Below are 26,413 nucleotides of genomic sequence, written 5' to 3'. Positions count from 1 at the left end.
GAGCCTGCTAGGGCATCAGCTGTACTGGTTTGGATGTTATGTAATGAACTGGAGGCAATTAGGAATCTTAAGGGAAAGGGAACCCTTGGGAGGCAGAGATCACAATATACTTGAGTTCAACTTGAAATTTAATAGGGACAAAGTAAAGTCTGACATAGCAGTATTTCTCTGGAGTAAAGGAATGTACTCCATTGTGGTATGAGAGAGGAGTTGACCAAAGTAAATTGAAAGGAGATAGTGGTAGGAATGACACAACAGAAATGGCTTTAATTTTTTTTGGGGGGGGGAGGAGGGAATGAGGAAGGTGCAGGATAGATGTATTCCAAAAAAAGCATAACTCAAATGGCAAAATAGTACAATAGTGGCTAACAAGGGAAATCAAAGCTAATGTAAAAGCAAAAGGGCATACAATAAAGCAAACAGTGGGAATAAAGAGGATTGGGAAGCTTTTAGAACCCTACACTAAGAACTAAAGAGTCATTGGGGGATTTGAAATATGAAAGCAAGCTAGCAAAATAGTAAGTGTTTTCAAGTATATAAAAAAGAGATATGAGAGTGGATAATGGACCACAAGAAAATGAGGCCAGAGAAGTAACAACGGGACAGGTGGATGCCAGATGAACTAAGTTAGTATTTTGCTTCAGTCTTCACTGTGGAGCCAGGTATTGAAGGATGTGAGAGAAGAGAAGTGAGTCCAGTTGCTATTACAAGGGAGAAGGTGCTCAAAAAGCTGAAAGATTTAAACGTGCTTAAGTCACCTGGACCAGATGAACTGCACCCTAGGGTTCCGAAAGAGCAATAGAGAGTGGAGGCATTAGTAATGATCTTTCAAAAATCACTGGATTCTGGCTTGGTTCGAGAGGAAATGGCAAATTTCACTCCACTCTTCAAGAAAAGAGGAAGGCAGCAGAAAGAAAATTTATAGACCAATTAGCTTGACCCCAGTGGTTGGGAAGATAGTCAATTGTTAAGGATGAGGCGATGGCGTACAGTACTTGGTGACACATGACAAGATGGGACAAAGCATGGTTTCCTTGAGGAAAAATCTGATAAATTTATTGGAATTCTTTGAGGAGATTACATGTCAGATGGATAAAGGAAATGTAGTGGATGTATATTTGGGCTTTCAGAAGGCCTTTGACAAGGTGCCACACATGAGCTGCTTACCAAATTAAGAGCCAGTGGTATTACAGACATGGTTAGAGCATTGGCTGATTGGTAGGAGGCAGTGAGTGGAATAAAAGGATCCTTTTCTGGCTGGCTACTAGTGATTAGTGGTGTTCCACAGGGACCACTTCTTTTTATGCTGTATGCCAATGATTTAGATGATGGCACAGATGGCTTTGCCAAGTTTGCAGATGATACAAAGATTGGTGGACAAGAAGGCTGCTGAAGGACTTGGATAGATCAGAAGAAAGTGCAAATAAAATACAATGCTGGAAAAAACGTATGGTCATGTATTTTGGTAGTAAAAATAAATGCAGACTATTTTCTTAATGGGGAGAAAATCTAAATATCTGAGATGCAAAGGGACTTGGGAGTCCTGCAGAATCTCATAAAGGTTAACTTGCAAGTTGAGTCGGTGAAGAGGAAGGCAAATGCAATATTAGCATTCATTTCAAGAGGTCCAGAAAACAGGAGCAGGGATGTGATGCTGAGGCTTTATAAGGCACCGTTGAGGCCTCACCTTGAGTATTGTGAACAGTTTTGGGCTCCTCATCTTAAAAATGCTGTGCTGGCATTGGAGAGGGTTCAGAGGATGTTCACAAGGATGATTCTGGGAATGAAAGGGTTATCATCTGAGGAATGTTAACATATAAAACCTACAGCACAATACAGACTCATTGGCCCACAAAGCTGTGCTGAACATTACCTAGGGTTACCCATACCCCTCATTCTAAGCTTCATGTACTTATCCAGGAGTCTCTTAAAAGACCCTATCATATCCGTCTCCATCGCAGTTGCTGGCAGCCCATTCCATGCACTCACCATTCTTTGTAATTTTAAAAAAAAACAACTTACCCCTGACATTTCTGTACCTACTTCCAAGCACCTTAAATCTGCCCTCTCGTGCTAGCTATTTCAGCTCTGGGAAAAAACCTCTGACCATCCACACAATCAATGCCTCTCATCATCTTGTACACCTCTATCAGGTCACCTCTCATCCTCTGTCGCTCAAGGAGAAAAGGCCAAGTTCACTCAACCTTTTCTCATAAGGCATACTCCCCAATCCAGGCAACATCCTTGTAAATCTCCTCTGCATCCTTTCTATGGTTTTCACATTCTTCCTGTAGTGGGGCATTCCACCAAGATGTAACACTGAGCGTCATAGGAAGTCATTCCTGCCTGTGGCCATCAAACTTTACAACTCCTCCCTCGGAGTGTCAAAACACCCTGAGCCAATAGATTGGTCCTGGACTTCTTTCCACTTGGCATGATTAACTCATTATTATTTAATTATTTATGGCTTTATTTCTTCACTATTCTTAGTTGGTGCAGCTGTAACGAAACCCAATTTCCCTCGGGATCAATAAAGTATGTCTGTCTGTCTGAGGCAACCAGAACTGATCACAATACTCCAAGTGGGGTCTGACTAGGGTCCTATATAGCTGCAATATTGCCCCTCAGCCCTTAAACTCAATCCCATGATTGATGAAGGCCAATGCACCGTATGCCTTCTTAACCACAGAGTTGACCTGTGCAGCAGCTTTGAGTGTCTTATGAACTTGGACCCCAAGATCCCTCTGATCCTCCACACTGCCAAGAGTCTTACTGTTAATACTATACCTTTGTGTCATCAGCAAATTTACTAACCCATCCCTCCACTTCCTCATCCAGGTAATTCATAAAAATCACGAAGAGTAGTGATCCTGGATCAGATCCCTGAGGCACTCCACTGGTGACTGACCTCCATGCAGAATATGACCCGTATACAACCACTCTTTGCTTTCTGTGGGCAAGCCAGCACTGGATCCATAAAGCAACGTCCCATGCCTCCTTACTTTCTCTATAAGCCTTGCATGGGATACCTTATCAAATGCCTTGCTAAAATACATATACACTACATCTACTGCTCTACCTTCATCAATGTGTTTAGTCACTTCCTCAAAGAATTCAATCAGGCTCGTAAGGCATGACCTGCCTTTGACAAAGCCAGGCTGACTATTCCTAATCATATTATGCCTCTCCAAATGTTCATAAATCCTTCCTCTCAGGATCTTCTCCATCAGCTTACCAACCACTGAAGTAAGACTCACTGGTCTATAATTTCCTGGGCTATCTCTACTCCCTTTCTTGAATAAGGGAGCAACATCCTCAACCTTCCAATCCTCTGGAACCTCTCCCGTCCCCATTGATGATGCAAAGATCGTCGCCAGAGGCTCAGCGATCTCCTCCCTCGCCTCCCACAGTAGCCTGGGGTCTAACGTTAGTCCTGACAAAGGGTCGGCCCAAAATGTCTACTGTATTTCTTCCTATAGATACTGCCTGACCTGTTGCATTCCACCAGCATTTTGTGTGTGACTTATCCAACTTGATGCTTTCCAAAAGCTCCAGCACATCCTCTTCCTTAATATTTACATGCTCAAGCTTTTCAGTCCGCTGCAAGTCATCCCTACAGTCGCCAGGATCCCTTTCCATAGTAGATACTGAAGCAAAGTATTCGTTAAGTACCTCTGCTATCTCCTCTGGTTCCTCAGGACTATTTTTAATTTAGCACTGCTTATTTAACGTTTTTATCTTATACTGCTGCTGCAAAGACAAATTTCACGACCTATACCGGTGGTTTAAGTCTGATTCTGATCAATGTTTCTTCCCTGGGGGGGGGGGAATAGTCTCCAGGTATCCAGTCGATCTATGCTTCTTATCATCTCGTTCACCTCTATCAAGTCACCCCTGGTCCTCTTCTATTTAAAAGTGCAAAGCTCTAGCTCGTTCAACACATCCTCATAAGACATGCTCTTTAATCTGGGTAACATCCTGATAAATGTATCACCTTCTCTGAAGTTTCCAAGTTCTTCCTATAACGATGGAATCAGAACTGAACACAATATTCCAGATTCAGATTCATGTACTGTGTTGCATTTGGAGTGAAAAGCGTCGTTTGCTTTAAGCAACCAACATAATCTTAAAGAGGGGGGACAGCCCGCAAGTGAATGGGATGCATTTGATATTAATTACTATATTACAATGTTATGAAAGCAAGGTTTCATAGAACTGCAATATTACTTTGCGCTCTTGAACTCAATGCCAACTCACCATATTTCTCCTTAACCATGCTACCAACTTGCGCAGCAACTTGAGAGATCTATGGACTTGGACCACAAGATCCTTGTGCTCCCCCCACCCCCCCACCCCTGCCACCACCCCACCCCTGCCACCACCATACTGTTAAACATCCTGCCATTAACATTATACTCTGTGTTAAAGTTCGACTTCATGTTTTTTTTAGATATATCTGGGTCTGCCACATTCTTGAACCCTTAACTCCACCTCCCCTTATTATCATGTTAACTTTTCTTTTTGCAGTAGTTCAGATTGCAGTAAGTAACTTTGCGCCGTTCTCCTGCTCAACGCTCGCTGTAATTTATTGTTGTATTACCGTGTACGCTGCGAACTTCAAAGTGAAAATTATTACATGCACGCCATCAGGTACAATCCTGAAATTATTTTTCCCGGCGGGAATACTTAGCAAACCTATAAAGCAGTAAGTGTAAACAGGATCAATGAACAACATACTGTGCAAATGTAAATAAAATAAATAGCATAAATAAATAAAATAAATAAAGTGAACCATAAATGGGAACACCAGAAATAGAATCAGCGTCATGGTTGAGGGGTAGTAACTGTTCTTGAACTTGGTGGTGCGAATCCTGAGGCCCTTGTACCCTTCTACCTGATGGCAGCAGTGAGAAAAGAGCATGGCCTGGGCGGTGAGGGATCTTTGATGATGGTTGCTGCTTTTCTATGGCAAAGTTTCATGTAGACGTACTCAGTGGTTGGGAGGCTTTTACCCGTGATGTACTGGGCCGAATTCACTACCCTTTGTAGGAATTTCCGCTGAAAGGCATGGGTGTTCCCATACCAGGCTGTAACTCAGCCAGTCAGCACACTTTCCACCACACATCTAGAGAAGTTTTTGATGACATGCCGAATCTTCGCAGAATGAGGAGGAAGTAGGAAGTAGAAGTGCGGTTGTGTTTTCTTCACAATGATATTTAGATGTTGGGTCCAGGACAGGCCCTCTGAGATAGTGTCACACAGGAATTTAAAGTTACTGACTCTCTACCTCTGATCCTCCGATGATTATTGGCTCATGGACCTCTGGGCTTCCTCTCCCGAAGTTTACCATCAGTTCGTTGTTTTTATTGATACTGAGTGAGAAATTGTTGTTATTACGCCACTCAGCCAAGTTTTCAATCCCCTCCTGTATGATTCCTCACACCTTTGATAGAGCCGTCGTCAGCAAACTTGTATATGGTGTTGGAGCTGTACTTAGACACACAGGCATGGGTGTAAATCGAGCAAAGTGGTGCTCCTGTGCTGGTGGCAATTGCAGAGGAGATGTTTTTGCCAATCCGAACTGACACACGAACCAAGAATTTCATTGCATTCTAGTTTAACCCGCAGTGAACCGATCTGATCTCCCCTCTCACATGGCGAAAGCCGTGGGACGTATCCGTCGGCGCAAGGTTCGGGAGCGGGGCCAGTATGAGTGCGGGCAGAGGGAAGTTGAGGGAGCCCTGTTCCCGGTCGCCCTGCACCGCCGCCGCATGCTCTCCGCACCGTATCCTGCGTATTGACGTCATCACGGCGTAGTTTCCACGGAAACCAGATAAACATTGAATGACCGAAGGGGATGGAGCTATGGCGCTACCGGGTAGAAGGCAAGACCTGCGCTGGACGAGCTCGGGCGTTGGTTTGCATCACTGCCTGGGCCGGGACTTCCCGCCCTCGGACCTCAGAGTGAGTGTCACGGTCAGACCGGGCCGGGGGATACGCTCCCTCCCATGGTTCACTCCCCACCACCCGGCTCTCGGGTTAGGGGTTTCTCCCCGAGGTCACTCCGCCACACTCCATCCCCATGGTTAGGGGGATACTCGCTCACGGATACACCCATCGCCCGGGTCAGTGGGGACCTTCACCCCTGGTGGGCAGCGGGCCATTCCCGGGATCACTCAAACCCCCTCGCCAGTTTACCCCCCCCCCCCAAAAGTAGATCGGAGGATTACTCCCTCCCCCGGGGGTCTGTAGGTCACTCCCGGGATCACTATCCACTCCCCGCGTCAGGGGAACCATCTGGCCAGCAGGTTGGGACGGTGAGAAGGAAGGGCCAGAAGATGTGATCTTGCTCAACCAGGGCCGGTGTCCGAAGCCAGTGATACGCTGAGGGTCAGCGCTGCGGGTATTCCGATCGCAGCGGAGAAGCTGGACCGGTAATTCAGGGGCTGATACCGGTAATGCGACACCTCCTCAACGTTTTTGGAACAGCTTCTCCTACAGATCCCTGAACCGGACAATTAACCCATGAGCGCGAGCTCATTACTCCTTTTTTGCACTGTTTATTTATTTTTGTAATTTTACATTTTTGCACCATAACGCTCAAAATTGCAACTTCTGCTTCCATTGTGGAGGAAAATATGGAACACGGGTCCATGTCCATAGAATACAAAAACAGTGTACTGTCTCTTTACATTAGATCTTCCAAAATGCAGCTCTGCTTATTTGGCTGGGTTAAACTCCATCGGCCACTTCTCTGCCCATATCTGCAATTGACCTCCAAGAGGATCACAACCTCATCGTGGTTTGGAGGCTTGCGTGCCTCAATGACCCGGAGAGTTATGTTGGCTGGACTCAGGGCTATACGCTTTGGCTTTTGCTTGCCATGGTGTTGTCACCCATGCCAAACAGGTCAAAGGGTAGAGGCCAGACTAAATGTGAACAACTGGTCCTCCAGGTTCGGGGGTTCAGCTCAGGGCTAACAACCCTGGCTGGTCAAACAAAATCGTTAGGGAAACTGCAATGAAGAATCCTTCTACATCTGAGTGTGAGGGTATTCCTGAGTCTCCACCTGGGGATTGCATGACTGACAGTAGTGAAAGGACACAATGAATGAAGCACTGAACAGCACAAGATATAGAGGATCTTCATTGCTGCCCTAAACACCCTCAGGCATAACGGGAGTAAGTATCTGTAACTGACTCTGAAAGAGATCAAGGGGGTATTTCTGTAATAAATTTAAATCACCATATAAACCTTCGGTTGTTTCAGTCCTTTCTGAAGGAACCCCTCCCCCTGAAGCTGAAGGAATTAGATACCAACCATTCATGCGATGAGGTTTTCAATTACTATGAGACCACAACAGGCTTGACGCACAACCTCAAGACCATCGATGGAATCCTCGGTCACCCTCGGCACGTAAAGGTTCCAAGCCACTGGAATGTTCATTACATGAAGGATCTGACTGAGAAGGTGAGGCCAGCGCAGGTTAATTCGGTCTATTTTACTCGGGGTGGGGATACAGACACCCTTTCTGTCTGTTCATGTTCCCCAGTACACTCTGATCGCAGGTGAGGCAGTGGGGTGAAGCATTTGCTGCTTTGTCCCATCAAACACTTCTGGGACAGGGACAGCACAGTGAGAAAAGTGGGAAAGATGAAAGATTAGCTTTATTTGTCACAGGCACCTTGAAGCCTTGAAGCAAAGAGTGAAATGAGTCGTTTGTATCCATGACCAACTCTGCTGGCGGATGTGCCGGGGGAAGCCCACCAGCATTGTCCCATACAGAACACCCACAGCTTACTAACCCTAACTCATACATCTTTGGACTGTGGGAGGAAACCAGCGTGGCCAGAGGAAACCCACGCGGTCATGGGGAGAACATTCAACCCCCTTCCAGACAGTGGTGGGAATTGAACCCGGGTTGCTGGTACAGTAAAATGTCCTGCTTGCCACTACAGTACCACCTGTCCCTTTAAATATAAGAGTGAAGTTCCCTACAGCAGCCATTGACCCTCTCCCACCATTCCCCCTCTCCTCTTTATACTGGGCGCCTTTCCTCTCCAATCCCACTGCTGATACAGTGTTATGACCTGAAGTACCAGCAATTCCTTTCCCTTCCACAGACTCCTCTCGGCCCACTGAGTTCCTCCAGCAGATTATTTGAAAGCTCTTCATGTCCTGTTTCAAAAAGCTGTCCCAAACAGGTTAGACGCAGTGTCAAAACAACATAGAAGGTAGATCTTTACAGCACAGTACTGTCCCCTCCCACATAGCCCTCCACTTTTTCTATCATCTAAGGGTTTCTTAAATGCCCCTGATGTATCTGCCTCTACCACCACCCCTGATATGCAGTCACCATTCTCTGTATAAAATACCAGCCTCTGACATCCCCCCATACTTTCCTCCAATCACCTTACAATTATGCCCCCTCATGTTAGCCATTTACACCTGGGGAAAAGGTCTCTTGCCATCCAATCTATCCATGCCTCTCATCATCTTGTACACCCGTCATCCTCCTTCACTCCAAAGAGAAAAGCCCCAGCTCGTTCAAGCTTTCCTCATAAGACATGCTCTCCAATCCAGGCAGTATCCTGGTAAATCCGCTCTGCGCTCTCTCTAAATCTTCCACGTCCTTCCGACAATGAGGTGACCAGAACTGAGCAAACTACTCCGAGTTTCCTTACCCTCTCTCAACAAGCCCTCCCGGGGCAGGTACAAAGAGGTTAGCACTGAGTAAGGTACTGTCTGTTACGTCGAACTCTCAGTACAGATATCACAGGGTCTGATTATACTGCAACTCATTGTATACTCTCCCCTCCAACATTGCCGGGGCAAAGAGACGGATGTACAGGGAGAGCTGACTTCACTCTGTTCCGTACATTCTGACCTGATATGGACTCACGTGAACTAACGTCAAGCCTGGGCTGGTCCTTGACTATTGTCCTTTAGAAAGTTGGGCCCATTAACTGTAGCTGTTCCAGCTTCTTTCTCAAGATACCTTGCTTCTTTATCTGTATCACAGCTGAGCCGGCGAGACTGGAGATCTCCGCTGAGCATGGCCAACCAGACAAGTGAGATGAAGGACAAGCACACAGGGCGGCTTCCGTTGTCCATGGACACTGCCTTCCGGGCAGGACCGCAGCCGTTCTCCCTGGAGAATCACCTCAGCAACGGACCGTCTAAAGTAAGGCCTTTGGAACCCAGCAGCTTCAGCAGTCCCATGGGTTAAACACGGACCCAGTTACCCACTGGCAAGCAAACAGGGGCATCAACAACACAGACACATATGTTCAGTGTGAAGACATGGCAGTGCATACAATCATATAACATGCATATCTGCAGTGTGAATACACATTGATATGGATGTACACACACACATGCGGGCACAGACACGTGCACATCAAACACACAGACATATACACAATATAATCATGTACATGTGTGGCCCCCCTCATATCCCTTCTCCTCACCTGCCCATCACCTCTCTGTGGGTCTCCTCCTCCTTCCCTTTCTTCCATGGCCCACTCTCCTCTCCTATCAGATTCTTCAGAAACCAAAAGAAAATCTGCAGATGCTGGAAATCCAAGCAACACAACCAAGATGCTGCAGGCCAGGCAGCCTCTGTGGAATAAAGTACAGTCGATGTTTCAGGCCGAGACCCCTCAGCTAGTCTCCTGGATGAGTCCTGACGATGGGTCTTAGCCCAAAATGTCAGCTGTTTATCCCCCTCCATAGATGCTGCTTGACCTGCCGAATTGCTCCAGCGTTTAGTGTGCATTGCTTTGGATTTCCATCATCTGCAGGATCTCCTGTGTCTCTGAAAGACTGGAGTCGTTTTCTTTGTACCTGGGAGAGCAGGGAGAGATTTAACCAGCATTTCTAGTGGCCTGGGTGGAGCACGTGAGAGAGATGGCAGTAGTGCAGGCACAGTGTCTGAAGCTAACTGGAGGGAGTGTGGTCAGATGGAGGGGGTGTGTGGAGAGCCTAAGAGGGAGAGGAGGCTGAGTCCTCGCCACAGGGGATTGAAAGACCCAAGTGCAGTGGCCTGCGAGATGCGGTACCTTCAATGGCTCTTCATCGTCCAGCATGGATGAGATAGGCTGAAGGGCTCCACCTTGAGTTGTAACTTTCTATTACTAAACCTTGCAGAGCATTGTGGCCAGCACAGAGAACCCAGCGCTGGCCGGGAAGCAGTATTACGTTCGAGATAAGGACGTCCTTCGCCTCACTGACATTTACCTCTCGACCACCAACAAAGATTTCAGAGCCTTTAAAAAGTACGTTTATTTGTCATCTCGTTTACTGCTCTGACTGTGAAGCGTGCTCTGCCTCAAACACAGAGCAACACACGCAAAATGCTGGGGGAGCTCAGCAGGTCAGGCAGCATCTATGGATAGGAATACAGAGTTGTTGCTTCCGTCTCTGGCTTCTGCCCCCTGCCTTTCCAGTCCTGGTGAAGGGTCTCAGCCCAAAACAGCAACTCTTTATTCTTCTCCATTGATGCTGCCTGGCCTGCTGAGTTCCTCCAGCATTTTGTGGCTGTTGCTCTGGATTTCCAGCATCTGCAGTTTATGATTTGCCCTGACAACAACTGCCTAACAATATAGCTGCTCCCGTGTCATCAAACATCCCAGTATTGTTGACTCAGAGATGCAATTGTAAGGCCATAAAACACAGCAGCAGAGTGAGGCCATTCAGCCCATCGAGTATGCTCCACATTTCAGTCATGGCTAATTGGGTGCCATGGTAGTACAACAATACTCTTATAGCTTGGGGTGTCAGAGTTCAGACTTCAATTCCAACATCATCTGTGTGTCCTTCCCTTGGAATGCATGGGTTCTCTCCAGGTGCTCTGGTTTCTTCCCACAGGCCAAAGATGTACCGGTTAGTAGGTTAATTCGTCATTGTAAATTGTCCCGTGATTAGCTTAGGGTTAAGTCGGGGATTGCTGGGCAGTGTGGCTTGTAGGGCTGGGAGGGCCTATTCCACACTAAAACTAATTTCGTTTCCCTTCTCCTGTCCTCTCCTGCAACCCTTAACTCCCCCCCCCACCCCCTTACCAATCACGAACCTATCAGTCTCTGCCGTAATGACCCAATGACTTGGCCTTCACAGCCATCTGCGGCAATGAATTCCACAGATTCAGCACCCAGCGAGGCAGAGCCTGATTGGTGAGGGGGTTGCGGTGAGAAGGCGGAAGAGTGAAGTTGGTAAAGAAATTCAACGTGTGCTCAAGCGGGGTGGACCGTGAGCTGGTACAGTACTGTAGTGGTTAGCGCGACACCTTACAGCACCAGCAATCAAAGTTCAGTTCCCGCCGCTGGCTGTTGGGAGTTCGTATGTCCGAGTGGGTTTCATCCCGGTGTTCCAGTTTCCTTCCACGTCCCAGAAATTTACGAGTTAGGGTTAGTGAGCTGTGGGCATGCTACATTGGCATCAGAAGCATGGCAAGACCCTTAGCCGTGTCGCTGAGCAGAGAGATCTTGGGATCCAAGTTCATAGCTCCTTGAAGGTGACTACACAGGTCGATTGGGTGGTTACAGCAGTTTACGGAATTCTTGCTTTTATTAGTCGAGGCAGATTTCAAAAGTCAGGAGGTTATAGAACTCCGGTTAGGCGGAATGTGAGGTATGATTCACAGTTTAGACAATTTAACCCAGATCTGAGGCGAGAGTCGATTTCACTCGCTCCCTGCGATCTCCACTCTTCTCTCCAGGGCGCTGGAGCCTTTGGCCATACTGTCGTTGGGTTAATTTAAATGCTGGCCCAGATAAGTTGAAAAGACAGGGAGCCAGGATCCTAGGCGAGAGCCGATTTCGCTTGGTCTCCGCGATGGTCATCTCCATGGTGCTGAGGCAATGAAGACTGCCCCAGCAGCTGTGCTCCAAGCCCGCTAATATGATTAATGTGATAAACTGAAAAGTGAGGCTTTGGGCCTACTCTGGGGCTGCTCCAGGGTTCAGCTCTCAGGACTCGGGTTTGGTTTGGAATGCTGTTGTTCACTTCAATTGTTTGCACGATTTTCAAATTGTTTTTCTTTCTCTTGTGCATCAGGTGTTAGTCTTTTACTTTTATTTTTATTCTTTTTTTTCATTAATTGGGTTCTTTTGGAGTTCTTGCTTTGTGGCTGCCTGAAAGCGGACAGATCTCAAGGTTGTATAATTTATACCTTTTTTTGATAATAAATATACTTGAATTAGGTCAGATTGGGAGTATTTCTGGTCACCCCGCTATAGGAAGGATGTTGAGGCTTTGGAGAGGGTGCAGAAGAGGTTTACCGGGCTGCTGTCTGGTTTGGAGGGCTTGTGATATCACGAGAGGCTGAATAAAATCTTGGGGTGTTTTCTTTGGAGGGCCAGAGGCTGAAGGGAGATGTGATCAGGGCAGCTTCACCATGTCTAAGGAGGTTGGGTTTGAGGGAGTTTGTCAGAGATTGGGACAATAGAGAGGTTGGGTTTGAGGGAGTTTGCCAAAGTTTGGGACAATTGAGAGTTTGGGCTTGAGGGAGTTTGTCAGAGATTGGGACAATAGAGAGGTTGGGCTTGAGGGAGTTCATCGGAGATTGGGACAATAGAGAGGTTGGGTTTGAGGGAGTTTGTCAGAGATTGGGACAATAGAGAGGTTGAGTTTGAGGGAGTTTGTCAGAGATTGGGACAATTGAGAGTTTGAGCTTGAGGGAGTTTGTCAGAGATTGGGACAATTGAGAGTTTGGGCTTGAGGGAGTTCATTGGAGATTGGGACAATAGAGAGGTTGGGTTTGAGGGAGTTTGTCAGAGATTGGGACAATTGAGAGTGGGTTTGAGGGAGTTTGTCAGAGATTGGGACAATTGAGAGTTTGAGCTTGAGGGAGTTTGTCAGAGATTGGGACAATTGAGAGTTTGGGCTTGAGGGAGTTCATTGGAGATTGGGACAATAGAGAGGTTGGGTTTGAGGGAGTTTGTCAGAGATTGGGACAATTGAGAGTGGGTTTGAGGGAGTTTGTCAGAGATTGGGACAATTGAGAGTTTGGGTTTGAGGGAGTTTGTCAGAGATTGGGACAATAGAGAGGTTGGGTTTGAGGGAGTTTGTCAGAGATTGGGACAATAGAGAGTTTGGGTTTGAGGGAGTTTGTCAGAGATTGGGACAATTGAGAGTTTGGGTTTGAGGGAGTTTGTCAGAGATTGGGACAATAGAGAGGTTGGGTTTGAGGGAGTTTGTCAGAGTTTGGGACAATTGAGAGTTTGGGCTTGAGGGAGTTCATCAGAGATTGGGACAATAGAGAGTTTGGGTTTGAGGGAGTTTGTCAGAGATTGGGACAATTGAGAGTTTGGGTTTGAGGGAGTTTGTCAGAGATTGGGACAATAGAGAGTTTGGGTTTGAGGGAGTTTGTCAGAGTTTGGGACAATAGAGAGGTTGGGTTTGAGGGAGTTCATCAGAGATTGGGACAATAGAAAGGTTGGGTTTGAGGGAGTTTGTCAGAGATTGGGACAATTGAGAGTTTGGGTTTGAGGGAGTTTGTCAGAGATTGGGACAATAGAGAGGTTGGGTTTGAGGGAGTTTGTCAGAGATTGGGACAATAGAGAGGTTGAGTTTGAGGGAGTTTGTCAGAGATTGGGACAATTGAGAGTTTGGGCTTGAAGGAGTTTGTCAGAGATTGGGACACTTGAGAGTTTGGGCTTGAGGGAGTTCATTGGAGATTGGGACAATAGAGAGGTTGGGTTTGAGGGAGTTTGTCAGAGATTGGGACAATTGAGAGTTTGGGTTTGAGGGAGTTTGTCAGAGATTGGGACAATAGAGAGGTTGGGTTTGAGGGAGTTTGTCAGAGATTGGGACAATAGAGAGGTTGGGGTTGCTAAAGTTTGGGAGGGGGAACTTTGAATCATGAACGACTCTGACAGGCTGTGTGGCAAGAAGGATGTCGCGGGTTCGCTGCCACTGGTTGGGAAGTCATGGAGAAACAGATGACTACAGCACAGAAATGAAGTATAGGGGATAACATTTCCGAATAGGTGGCTGGACATTGAAGAGAGAGTTGAGAAGGAAATGCTGTCACTGTTGAATTCTCTGTCACTGGGGATGGAGAGGCCGAGCCATTGAATCTATTCGGGGGATAAAGCAGATATTTATCTGCTGCACAGCTCTGACGTTTAACCACATAACACCGGGGACAGTGGCACAGAGAATACGATGTGTGTTTGGTGCTCTAGGTCCATCTCCCATGAACACAGCTTGGCCTCTGTCCTCACCCTCCACCCCTTCTTCTCTCCACAGGGAGGAGCTGGAGGGATATCCACAGAAGGACGTTGCCACCCTCTGGCAGACAGAAGACTACCCGAAGGCCTGGGGTCATGGGCTGAAGGAGAATCCCCTGCCCAAGGAAGCCCAGCACATCATCCGAGACCCCGGGCCGATGATCGACCCAGCCGTGTTCACCTCCCAGACCAGGATCCCTCGCCAGCCCAAGCGTCTGCCGCCTGTCCCGAACCGGGGCTTCAAGACCCTGTCCCAAGAGTCCTACCAGCCCCCCAACGACGTGAAGCGGACACAGGATGTCTCCTGCCCCCTGCGGGCACCATGGGTGGTGACTCAGGAGGCGTCCGCCCCAGAGATCTTGTCCGTTCCCCGGATGTACAAGACGGAGAATATGGCGTACGGAACCAGGCACCCTGTAGTCATCTGACAAGACCCAAAGGAATTCAGATTTTCAGTTTTACATTGGACATGATATTGGAATTTTGCATCTCTCCATGAGGCCTTTCAGCCCATCAATGTTAACCCTGCTTTCTGATGGAGCTCTACATTTAATCCATTTCCCCCCTCATTCCTCCATCTCCTTCAGTCTTTGCCTTGTCAAATGTTAAATTCAGGCTTCTGAAAGTAACTATTTCCACTTTCTTTCAAGCATCGTATATTCTACCTTACTCCTGACATCTCCCTCTGGTCCTTTATGCACTGTGCCCTCAGTTTACTGATTGTCTCACCAGTGGCAACAGTCTCTCCTTGTTTAACCTCTACCAACTCTCCACAAAACCTTCTTGGCCCGAAGTTCAAAGGAGAATTGTTACCAAGAATTCATTTCAAATACCGTAAACGTTTGTTTGAAAGATCTGTGTTCTATCTAGAATCACAACCTCTTAAAACACAATGTCTTAATCAGCACTTGAAAATTCAGTAATAAATAAAAGAAAAGTTTACCTTGGCAGAAGCTATATTTATAACTGTTTCTCGGAGTGGTTTTTAAACTAATTGGAGTGCAATTTGACTGCTCTACTCTCGGCAGTGGGAAATAGATGGAAAACAAAATAGTGAAGTTTTAAATATTTTTTTAAATCAAAGTATGGTATGTATGATAGCATCCATCTGTGTTGAAGGACAATGTGTTTTTTTGGCCTCTCTGGGGCACAAGCCTGGACAGGAGGTATGAAGATCCTGGGATGCCCATTCGGCAGGATGTATATGCCACCATGCGTTTCAGTAAGATTCATTTTCTTGCAGGCATTTACAGGGAAAAAAGAGAAATACAATAGAATTTACTAAAAACCTGTACTGATACAGACCAATATTGACCAACAACCGGTTCACAAACGAGAACAAACTGTGCAAATTAAAATAATACTGACAGCATGAGTTATAGAGACCGTGAAAGTAGGTTGTGGAAAAAGAGCTGTGGTTAGTGAAGTTACCCACGCCAGTTCAGGAGCCTGACAGTTGAAGGATAATACAGTAGCTGTTCCTGAACCTGCTGGTGTGGGACCTAAGGCTCCTGTACCTCCCGCCCAATGGTAGAAGTGAGAAGATGGTTCAGGAGCCTGATGGTTGTAGAGTGATGAAAGGATTTATTACGGTTTTAATTGGCTTAGGTTTATTGAGTGTCAACTGCACACATAGTGTGATAGAAAACTGCAGCATGGAATAATGTTCTGTCCTATTGGCGAAATGGAACCAGGATGCTGTTTTGCAGCTTCTGCTCGGACGTTTAATATGATCATTCCTCAGAAGCTTCACGCTGCTGACGTGCGACTGCACTGCTACCGCCAGCTCGTACCGAATTATCAAGTTGGCTGATGAGGCTGCAGTGTTTGGCCTCGTTAACAACACTGACGAGGCAGCGTACAGAGAGGACAGTTGTGCAAGCCTCAACGTGGATAGGGCCAAGGAGATGATTCAGGATTTTAGGAAGGTGCAGTCGACCCTTCCTCACTCCACATCAAATGCTCCTCCGTGCCGAGGTTTACGAGCACCAAGTACGCCAGAAGGCACATAGCAGTAGTCTCACCTGGTCCCTCAACAAAACCTCTTTACTCAAGTTTCTCCTCTTCCTGAGGAAATGGAAGTGAGTGATGCTCCCCTACCTCCCTACATTCCAACAAATCTTTACAGGAGCACCATTGATTTTGGAGCAACAGTACAATTCATATGTGATATAGAAAAACCTGAATTACAATAAGTATATAATATGTTAAAAAGTTATATTAAGATAAGTAGCACAAAATCAGAGTGCAGAGTTTGTATGTTCCTGTCAGGATTAAAGGCAAAATGAATCAGAACAAGGAACCTTGGTTCTCTAGGGATATTGGAACTCTGATAAACAAGAAGAGAGAGAGGTATTGGCAACAGGGAGGAAATAAGATGCTTGAGGAGTATAAAAAGAGTAATACAATACTTAAGAAAGAAATCAGGGCTAAAAGAAGACATGAGGTTGCTTTGGCAGTCAGGGTGAAGGATAATCCTAAGAGCTTCTACAAGTATGTTAAGGGCAAAAGGATAGTAAGGGATAAAATTGGTTCTCTTGAAGATCAGAGTGGTCAGCTATGTATGTTTAACCAATCTATTAGAGTTTTTCGAGGAGGTTACCAGGAAAGTGGATGAAGGAAAGGCAGTGGATGTTGTCTACATGGACTCCAGTAAGGCCTTTGACAAGGTCCCGCATGTGGGGTTAGTTAGGAAGATTCAGTCGCTAGGTATACATGGTGAGGTAGTAAATTGGATTAGACATTGGCTCAATGGGAGAAGCCAGAGAGTGGTAGTGGAGGATTGCTACTCTGAGTGGAGGCCTGTGACTAGTGGTGTGCCACAGGGATCAGTGCTGGGTCCATTGTTATTTGTCATCTATATCAATGATCTGGATGATAATGTGGCAAATTGGATCAGCAAATTTGCTGATGGTACAAAGATTGGCGGTGTAGTGGACAGTGAGGAGTGTTTTCAAAGCTTGCAGTTGGACCAGTTGGAGGAATGGGCTGAAAAATGGCAGATGGAGTTTAATGCGGACAAGTGTGAGGTATTGCACTTCGGAAGGTCAAACCAATGTAGAACGTACAAGGTAAATGGTAGGACACTGAGGAGTGCAGTAGAACAGAGGGATCTGGGAGTACAGAAACATAATTCCCTAAAAGTGGTGTCACAAGTGGATAGGGTGGTAAAGAAAGCTTTTAGTACATTGGTCTTTATAAATCAAAGTAATGAGTATGGGTTGTAATTGTGAGGTTGTATAAGACATTGGTGAGACTGAATTTGGAGTATTGTGTGCAGTTTTGGTCACTTAATTACAGGAAGAATATTAATAAGGTTGACAGAGTGCAGAGAAGTTTTACAAGGATGTTGCCAAGACTTGAGAAACTGAGTTACAGAGAAAGGTTGAATAGGTTAGGACTTTATTCCCTGGAGCGTAGGAGAATGAGGGGTGATTTGATAGAGGGATATAAAATTATGATGGATATAGATAGAGTGAATGCAAGCAGGCTTTTTCCACTGAGGCTAGAGAAAAAAACAGTGGTCATGGGTTAAGGGGGAAGGGGGAAAAGTTTAAAGGGAACATTAGGGCGGGGCTTCTTCACACAGAGAGTGGTGGGAGTGTGGAATGAGCTGCCAGATGAAGTGGTGAATGCGGGCTCACTTTTGACATTTAAGAAAAACTTGGACAGGTATATGGATGAGAGGGGTTTGGAGGGATATGGCCCAGGTGCAGGTCAGTGGGAGTAGGCAGAAAAATGGTTCGGCACAGCCAAGAAGGGCCAAAAGGCCTGTTTCTGTGCTGTAATGTTCTATATTCTAAAATCAGAAATTAAAAAAATTCTGAGGTAGTGTTCATGGGTTCAATGTCCATTTAGGCATCAGATGGCAGAGGGGACGAAGCTGTTCCTGAATCACTGAGTGTGTGCCTTCAGGCTTCTGTACCTCCTACCTGATGGTAACAATGAGAAGAGGGCATGTCCTGGGTGGTGGGGGTCCTTAATAATGGAAGCTGCCTTTCTGAGGCATCACCAAGACCAAGGTGTCTTGATTACTATGGAGACTACCACCCAAGATGAAACTGACTAATTTTACATCTTTCTGTAACTTCTCTTGATCCTGTGCAGTAGCAACCCTCCTCCCCCGCCCCTGAATACCAGCCGGTGATGCAGCCAGTCAGAATACTCTCCACGGTACATCTACAGAGGATTTTGAATGCTTTAGATGATAAACCAAATCTCTTCGAACTCCTGGTGAAATATGGCTGCTCTCTTCCCTTCTTTACAGCTGCACAAATATGTTGGGATCAGGTTAGATCCTCAGAGATATTGATAGCCAGGGACTTGAAATTGCTCACTCTCTCCACTTCTGATCCCTGTGAAAATTGGTTTGTGTTCCCTCGTAATACCCTTTCTGAAGTCCACAATCTTTGGTTTTACTGACGTTGAGTGCAAGGTTGTTGCTGTGACACCACTCAACTAGCTGGTATATCTCGCTCCTGTACGCCCTCTCGTCACCAACTGAGATTCTGCCAACAACGGTGGTATCATTAGTAGATTTATACATGGCATTTGAGCTGTGCCTAGCCACACAGTCATGGGTATGGAGGAAGTAGAGCAGTGGGCTAAGCACACATCACTGAGGTGTACCAGTGTTGATTGTCAGCAAGATGGAGATGTTATTAGATTGTGGTCTTCTGGTTAGGAAGTCAAGGATCCAGTTGCAAAGGGAGGTACAGAGGCCCAGGTTCTAAAGCTTTTCAATCAGGATTGTGGGAATGACGGTGTTGAACACTGAGCTATTGCATCCCAACATAGGTACTTGTAGAGGCCTGCTGATCTAAGGCCACATGGAGAGCCATTGAGAGCATGTCCACTGAGGGCCTACTGTACAGATAAGCAAATTGCATTTGGTCCTTGTCCTTGCTTAGGCCGGAGTTGACTCCAGCCATAACCAGCATCTCAAAGCACTTCATCACCGTAGACGTGAATGTTCCTGGACGTTAGCTCTTTTTGGACACTGGTATGATTGTTGTCCCTTTGAACCAGTTGGAAACTTCCGACCGTAGCAGTGAGATATACAACCCTGAAATTTATTATTTCGTGGACATACTCAAGAAATCTATATAATAATAACCACAGCAGAAACAATGAAAGACCATTGAACTAGGGTGTTCAACGAGAGAAGACAACACACTGTGCAATTACTAAAGAAGAAATAATAATAATCAACAAATTTGGTGCATGGAGCTCAGAAAAACAGAGGGCTTTGGGTAACCCTAGGTAATTTCTAAAGTAAGTACATGTTTGGCACAGCATTGTGGGCCAAAGGGCCTGTATTGTGCTGTAGGTTTTCTATGTTTCTAAGTAATAAATAAATATTGAGAAAATGAGATGAAGAGTCCTTGAAAGTGAGTCCATAGGTTGTGGGAACAATTCAATAATGGGGTGAGTGAAGCTATCCCCATTGGTTCAAGAGCCTGATGGTTGAGGGGTAATAAGTGTTTCTAAACCTGGTGGCATGAGTCCTGAGGCTCCTGCATCTTCTTCCTAATGGCAGCAGTGAGAAGGAAGCATGTCCTGGGAGGTGGGACTCTTTGATTATGGATGCTGCTCATGTGACTCATGTAGACGTCTTTAATGGCTGGGAGGGCTTTACCCATGATGAACTTGCAAGGCATCTGAACACATATCCCTACAAAGGATTGTGAGGACTGTTGAGAAGACCATTGGGGTCTCTCTTCCACTCAACTGAGATAGGTATCAGGAGTGCTGCGTAAGCATTGTCTCCCATGCCATCCATCCAACAATCTCATTGAACCCTCACGCCAGGAGGTAAAAGAACTGTTAGGATAGGAAACAGCTTCTTCTCCCAGGCCTTGAGACTACTGAACTCCCTGGTCTCATCAGTTACGAAGTTCCAGTAGTACTATACTGTATACTTTTTGGCTTGTGTCATGAATGCACCTAATGCTGAATGCCAGTCTTCTGGTATATATTTTATTATTTGATTTATTTGTGGTGATATTACTTTTTTTTGTGTGAGTTACTTCTACTGTTTTGTGCTCTTTGATCCGGGGGAACATTGTTTTATTTGGCAGTAGACACAAGTATGGTTGAATAACAATAAATGCATACTGGAACTTGAAACAATATCTCTAACCCATCTAGTCTCTGCTGAACCCCAGTTCTGTCTAGTCCCATCGACCAGCATCTGGACTATAGACCTCATCCCTCTTCCATCCATGTGCTTATCCAAACTTCCCTTCAATGCTAAAATCAAATCTATATTTACCACTTCCAGTGGCAGCTCATTCCACACGCTCTGAGTGAAGAAGTCCCTTCCTCATGTTCCCCTTAACCTATGACCTCTATTTCTAGTCTCAGCCAACCTCAGCAGGAAAGGCCTGCATTCATTTGTCCTGTCGACACCCCTCATATACCTCTATCAAATCCATGCCCTCCCCCATTCTCTTTCACTCTAGGGAATGAAATCCTAGCCTATTCAACCTTTCCCTGTAACTCAGATCCTCAAGTCTCGGCAACATCTTTGTAAATTTCCTCTGCACTCTTTCCAATCTTGTAGATATCTTTCCTGTTGGTAGATACTAGAAGTGCTCCAAATTAGGTCTAATTCAACTTCAAAATAACATCCTGTAAACAATATTTTGATTTATGAAGACCAATTGCCAAAAGCTCTCCTTACAGCCCGTCCTACTTTCAAGGAATTACGGATCTGTATTCCCAGATCGTCTTCTGTGTGCTGCTTCAGTCTTTAGGGGCCTTTTTCGGAATGTGGATAAGTTTGGAAGGTTCTGGCAACTGTCTCTGCAGGCCACTTCTTCCCTGAGCCTGTTGTTAAGCATTTGTGCTTCTGATATGTTCAATGTTGCAGAGTAGGAACCTATCCACTCCGACTAAGGAACGCATTGTAGAGGAGAGAATTGTGAGAGCTCATAGCTAGGAACTGGAGATGTGGATTGTGCTAATCATAGACAACGCCTGGAAGTAGAGACATGGGATGCAACAGTGATGATACTCAAGTTTCAGCTTACGCCCAAAGTTGTAATAGAGAACTGTTAGACCTGTGGATAATCATTCCTAGTTTGTTACTTAATTAACTCTTCCTGTAGACAGCATTCTGTGATCAAAATGTAGCTTTAATGGTGATCTTGAATGTAAATGAGGGATTAAAGGAAGAACAAGGGGTGACCTCGTTGAAACCTAAGGAATGGTGAAAGTTCTTGATAGAGTGGATGTGGAGAGGATGTTTCCTGTGGTGAAGGAGTCTGAGACCAGAGGGGACAGCCTCAGAATTGAGGGACATCCTTTTAGAACAGAATTTCTTCAGCTGGCGATTGGTGAACCTGTGGAATTCGTTGCTGTGGAGGCCAAGTCATTGGGTATATTAAAGGCAGAAGATGAAAGATTCTTGATTAGACAGGGCAGTGAGGGATACAGGGAGAAGGCAGGAGATTGGGGCCGAGAAGGAAAATGGATCACTCATGATGAAATGGCGGAGCAGACGTGATGGGCCAAATGGCCTAATTCTTGTCCTATATCTTATGGTCTTGTGGTAAAAACTTTATCAAATTTGTGCTCAGATAGAACAGGTTTGACAGGTCTCCTGGTGAAACCCAGACTTTAATAAATCATTCGTTATTTCAAACACCAGCTCCTCATGATCCTTCGGTTTGCTCCTACAGAACATATTAGCTGAACCTGAAGCATCAGACGTACATCTTAGCAAAAGTTAACACCATCTCTTCGGATAATACTGACCCTACAGATCATGGACTGGCAGATACACTTAATAGCCATGTGAATATAGATACACCAACTTGTTCAGAAGACCATAAGTCATAGGCAAATTAGGCCATTCAGCCCATCGAGTCTGCTCCACCATTCCATCCATTATCCCTCTCAACCCCATTCTCCTGCCCTTTGGGCCTAGGACTTACTTACTGCCTGTTACATCGCTGGTGTTTAGGGCACGAGTGAAGATCCTCCATCTCTCTCTGACCTTGGCCATCTTCTCTGCCATGCAGAGTCCTCATTTCTACTATGGCACCACTATGCTATAGCAATACTATGCTATGGCACCACTCTGTCTTTTGTCTCCCTGTGGTGAACTACATATACCTGTCTGGACACGCCCCCTGCTGACTGCTCCTGTGGCTCCTCCCACAGACCCCGTGTGGTGAACTACATATACCTGTCTGGACACGCCCCCTACTGACTGCCCCTGTGGCCCCTCCCACAGACCCCGGTATAAAGGCGTTTGAGGTCTGAACCCGACCTCTCTGTCTCCAGGATGTAGTATGGTGGTCAACCACTGCTTGTTCCTTCTTCCAGTCAATAAAACCCGATATCTCGCCTTCAAGTCTCAGAGAGAGTTACTGATGGTGCATCACTCCCACGTTTCCTCTGCCCTTCAGAAGCCCAGTGGAGTGCTGTCTTGATGATGCAATCGGCTTCTCTTCTCATCTTGGTCTCAGTGGAGATTAGGGCTTCCTTCATTGTGTCAGTAGCTCAGTATTCACTACTAACAGCCATGCAAGTAGACTCGGGGATACCGTCACACTCAGATATAGAACTCATTGTTGTTTCTGCAACTATTTTTTCTTGACCAGTCAAGAAAACAGAAAGACAGACACACTTTATTGATCCTGAGGGAAATTGTGTTTCGATACAGCCACACCAACCAAGAATAGTGTAGAAACATAGCAATACAAAACCATAAATAATTAAATAATAAGTTAATCATGCCAAGTGGAAATAAGTCCAGGACCAGCCTATTGGCTCAGGGTGTCTGACACTCTGAGGGAGGAGTTGTAAAGTTTGATGGCCACAGGTAGGAATGACTTCCTATGACGCTCAGTGTTACATCTCGGTGGAATGAGTCTCTGGTTGAATGTACTCCTATGCCTAACCAGTACATTATGGAGTGGATGGGAGACATTGTCCAAGAAGCCATGCAACTTTGATAGCATCTTCTTTTCAGACACCACCGTCAGAGAGTCCAGTTCCACCCCCACAACATCACTGCCCTTATGAATGAGTTTGTTGATTCTGTTGGTGTCTGCTACCCTCAGCCTGCTGCCCCAGCACGCAACAGCAAACATGATAGCACTGGCCACCACAGCCTTGTAGAACATCCTCAGCATCGTCCGGCAGATGTTAAAGGACCTCAGTCTCCTCAGGAAATAGAGACGGCTCTACCCCTTCTTGTAGACAGCCTCAGTGTTCTTTGACCAGTCCAGTTTACTATCCATTTGTATCCCCAGGTATTTGTAATCCTCCACCATGTCCACACTGACCTCTGGGATGGAAACAGGGGTCACCGATGCCTTAGCCCTCCTCAGGTCCACCACCAGCTCCTTAGTCTTTTTCACATTAAGCTGCAGATGATTCTGCTCACACCATGTGACAAAGTTTCCCACCGTAGCCCTGTACTCAGCCTCAACTCCCTTGCTGATGCATCCAACTATGGCAGATTCATCAGGAAACTTCTGAAGATGGCAAGACTCTGTGTTGTAGTTGAAGTCTGAGGCGTAGATGGTGAAGAGAAAGGGAGACAGGACAGTCCCCTGTGGAGCCCCAGTGCTGCTGACCACTCTGTCTGACACACAGTGTTGCAAACTCACGTACTGTGGTCTGCCAGTCAGGTAATCAATAATCCATGACACCAGGGAAGCATCCACCTGCATCTCTGTCAGCTTCTCACCCAGCAGAGCAGGGCGGATGGTGTTGAACCCACTGGAGAAGTCAAAAAACATGACCCTCACAGTGTTCGCCGGCTTGTCCATGTGGGCGTAGACACGGTTCAGCAGGTAGACGATGGCATCCTCAACTCCTAGTTGGGGCTGATAGGCGAACTGGAGGGGGTCTAAGTGTGGCCCAACCGTAGACTGGAGCTGCTCTAGAACAAGTCTCTCCAGGATCTTCATGATGTGGGAGGTCAATGCCACCGGTCTGTAGTCATTGGAGCCACTGGGGCGCGGCGTCTTCGGTACAGGAACGAGGCAGGATGTCTTCCACAGCACAGAAACCCTCTGAACCCCTGAACCTGGCAGACCGGTGGACCTCTCCAGGTCAGGCCTCTACCCTTTGACCTGTTTGGTATGGGTGACCCTGGCAAGAGCCAAGGCATAAATCCCTGACTCCAGCCAACGTAGCTCTCTGGATCAATGAAGCACGCAAGCCTCCAAACCAGGACAAGGTTCTGACCCTCTTGGAGGTCTGGTCCCAGACCTCCTCCTCGTCCCAGATCCTCTCCACATCCACTCTATCTCGGCCTTTCAATATTCGATAGGTTTCAATGAGATCCCGCCCCATCCTTCTTCTAAACTCCAGTGAGTACAGGCCCACGGCCATCAAATGCTCCTCATACATTAACCCTTTCATTCCCTAGATCATTCTCGTGAACCTTCTCTGGACCCTCTTGAGTGCCAGCACATCTTTTCTTAGATGAGGGGCCCAAAATTGCTCACAGTGCTACAAGGGCAGTCTGACCTCAGCATTACCATCCTCGCTTTTATGTTCTAGTCCCGTCAAAATGGATGTCTGCTTTTAATTTACTCGTTAACTTTGCTTGCGTTTTACATTCATCTTTCCCCTTTGTGCCTGGATTCTCCATTGCTGTTGCAATGTTTATAATATCTTCCATTTGAAGAAAGGTACAAAATATTAACTCAAAGTTGCTGCCATTTGCCATTGTCGATTGGCCGGTCTTGAAAGGTACCAAGTTACACTCCTTTACATTCACATGTCTGCTTCAAATTACTTGTACATCATTTTCTCCTCATTTTTTAAACATCGTCTTCTGCTGGTTTCCAAAATATTCCCAATCTGCCGCTAATCTTCAGCATTCTTTGGCAATGCAGCTGAAATCGGTTATTAATAAACAACCCAAGGTTGTTACTGATGAAACCAGTAGCTTCGGAAATACCATTGATCCACAGAGATTTCCAGTAACTCCATCTGTGTACAATTGGCCCGTTTTTATAAACTTGCCGGAAGTGCAGCATCTGATAGATCACCGAATGTCGACAGCTTAACCACAGAAATGCTACGGGATTAAAGACAAAGACCCTGAAGCGTTCGGCCGCCTGGAGCCCATTGGTTTTATTTCACAGGACCATCAGCTTCCTCCTGGCCGCGCACAATAAATAGACGCGTGATAGCGCGCACACAAACGTGCACGTGTACGTACACATGGACTTGCTCGCACACCCACACACACACCCCCCAAACATACACACACACGGGTAAGACACGTGCAGAGGTAAATCAGACCACGAGCATGTACAGGAACAGAAACACGCATCCTTAGACATGATTGCAATGTTGGCACATAACGGAACACATAAAGCATACCACCCAGTGCTTACGCAGACTGACACATTAAAGCATAATTATTATGTACACAATGAACTACTTGTGCTGATGCCGATACAACATACCCAGACATTAATAAAACGCACAGAAAACTCTTAAAACCGAGGATTGCTTTGAGTCTTTACAAGTCTAATGCACTGGTCAGACAGGACTTGGGAGTATCGTGGGGGTGTTTTGGGCCCCTTATCTAAGAAAGGGTGTGCTGGCATTGGAGGGGGTCCGGAGTGAGGTCACAAGAATGGTCTCAGACATGAAAGGGTTATCGCGCGCGGGGTGCTAAATGGCTCTGGAACCTGTACTCGCTGAAGTTTAGAAGAATGAGAGGAGATCTCATTCAATATTGAAAGGACCAGATGGAGCGGAGAGGATGTTTCCTGTAGCGGGAGAGCGTCCGACCGGATGGCGCGGCCTCGGAATACAGGGATGCCCATTTGGAACAGAGATGAGGAGGGATTTCTTTGGCCAGAGGGTGGTGAATCCGTGGAATTCATTGCCGCAGAGGGCAGTGGGGGCCACGTATTTGGGTGTATTTAAAGCGGAAGTTGATAGGTTCTTGACTAGTCAGGGTGTCAAAAGTTATGGGGAAGAGCCAGGTGAATGGGGTTGAGAGGATTAGTACATTGGCCAAGATAGAATGGTTTGATGGGTTTAATGGCCTAGTTCTGCTCCGATGTCTTATGTTCTTAAGGTCTAATATACAAACACAACAAAAGGAAAACACACAACGACAGACTAAAACACAAACACAAATATTAAAAGAAAACGTGGATTTTCGGTTTTTATTTCACATCAGACGCATTTCT

General features: G+C 46.2%; 1 protein-coding gene across 3 annotated transcripts; it reads left to right on the top strand.

Annotated features, from left to right (window-relative positions):
* The first annotated feature begins 5,809 nt into the window (after positions 1–5,809).
* LOC132383144 (stabilizer of axonemal microtubules 3-like) lies at positions 5,810–15,183 on the top strand. Of its 3 annotated transcripts, none has more exons than XM_059953986.1 (5): positions 5,810–5,964; positions 7,270–7,470; positions 9,023–9,184; positions 10,150–10,277; positions 14,251–15,183. In XM_059953986.1, exons 1-5 carry the CDS (start codon positions 5,845–5,847, stop codon positions 14,657–14,659), a joined length of 1,020 nt encoding a protein of 339 aa, XP_059809969.1. In that variant the 5' UTR covers positions 5,810–5,844; the 3' UTR covers positions 14,660–15,183. The 3 variants fall into 3 exon arrangements, with proteins under 3 accessions (XP_059809969.1, XP_059809970.1, XP_059809971.1); XM_059953988.1 differs by lacking the exon at positions 5,810–5,964 and adding an exon at positions 5,973–7,181; XM_059953987.1 differs by lacking the exon at positions 10,150–10,277.
* Positions 15,184–26,413: the final 11,230 nt, after the last annotated feature.

This window comes from Hypanus sabinus, chromosome 29, assembly GCF_030144855.1.
Source record: "Hypanus sabinus isolate sHypSab1 chromosome 29, sHypSab1.hap1, whole genome shotgun sequence".
In the NCBI taxonomy this organism is placed as follows: Eukaryota; Metazoa; Chordata; class Chondrichthyes; order Myliobatiformes; family Dasyatidae; genus Hypanus; species Hypanus sabinus.
This window is presented reverse-complemented; position numbering and strand designations above follow the sequence as displayed.

Coding starts and splice junctions, on each gene's coding strand:
- LOC132383144 (XM_059953986.1), top strand. CDS start 5,845: ATGACCGAAGGGGATGGAGCTATGGCGCTACCGGGTAGAAGGCAAGAC. Junction 5,965..7,269: donor TCCCGCCCTCGGACCTCAGA/GTGAGTGTCACG, acceptor CGGTTGTTTCAG/TCCTTTCTGAAGGAACCCCT. Junction 10,278..14,250: donor GATTTCAGAGCCTTTAAAAA/GTACGTTTATTT, acceptor TTCTCTCCACAG/GGAGGAGCTGGAGGGATATC.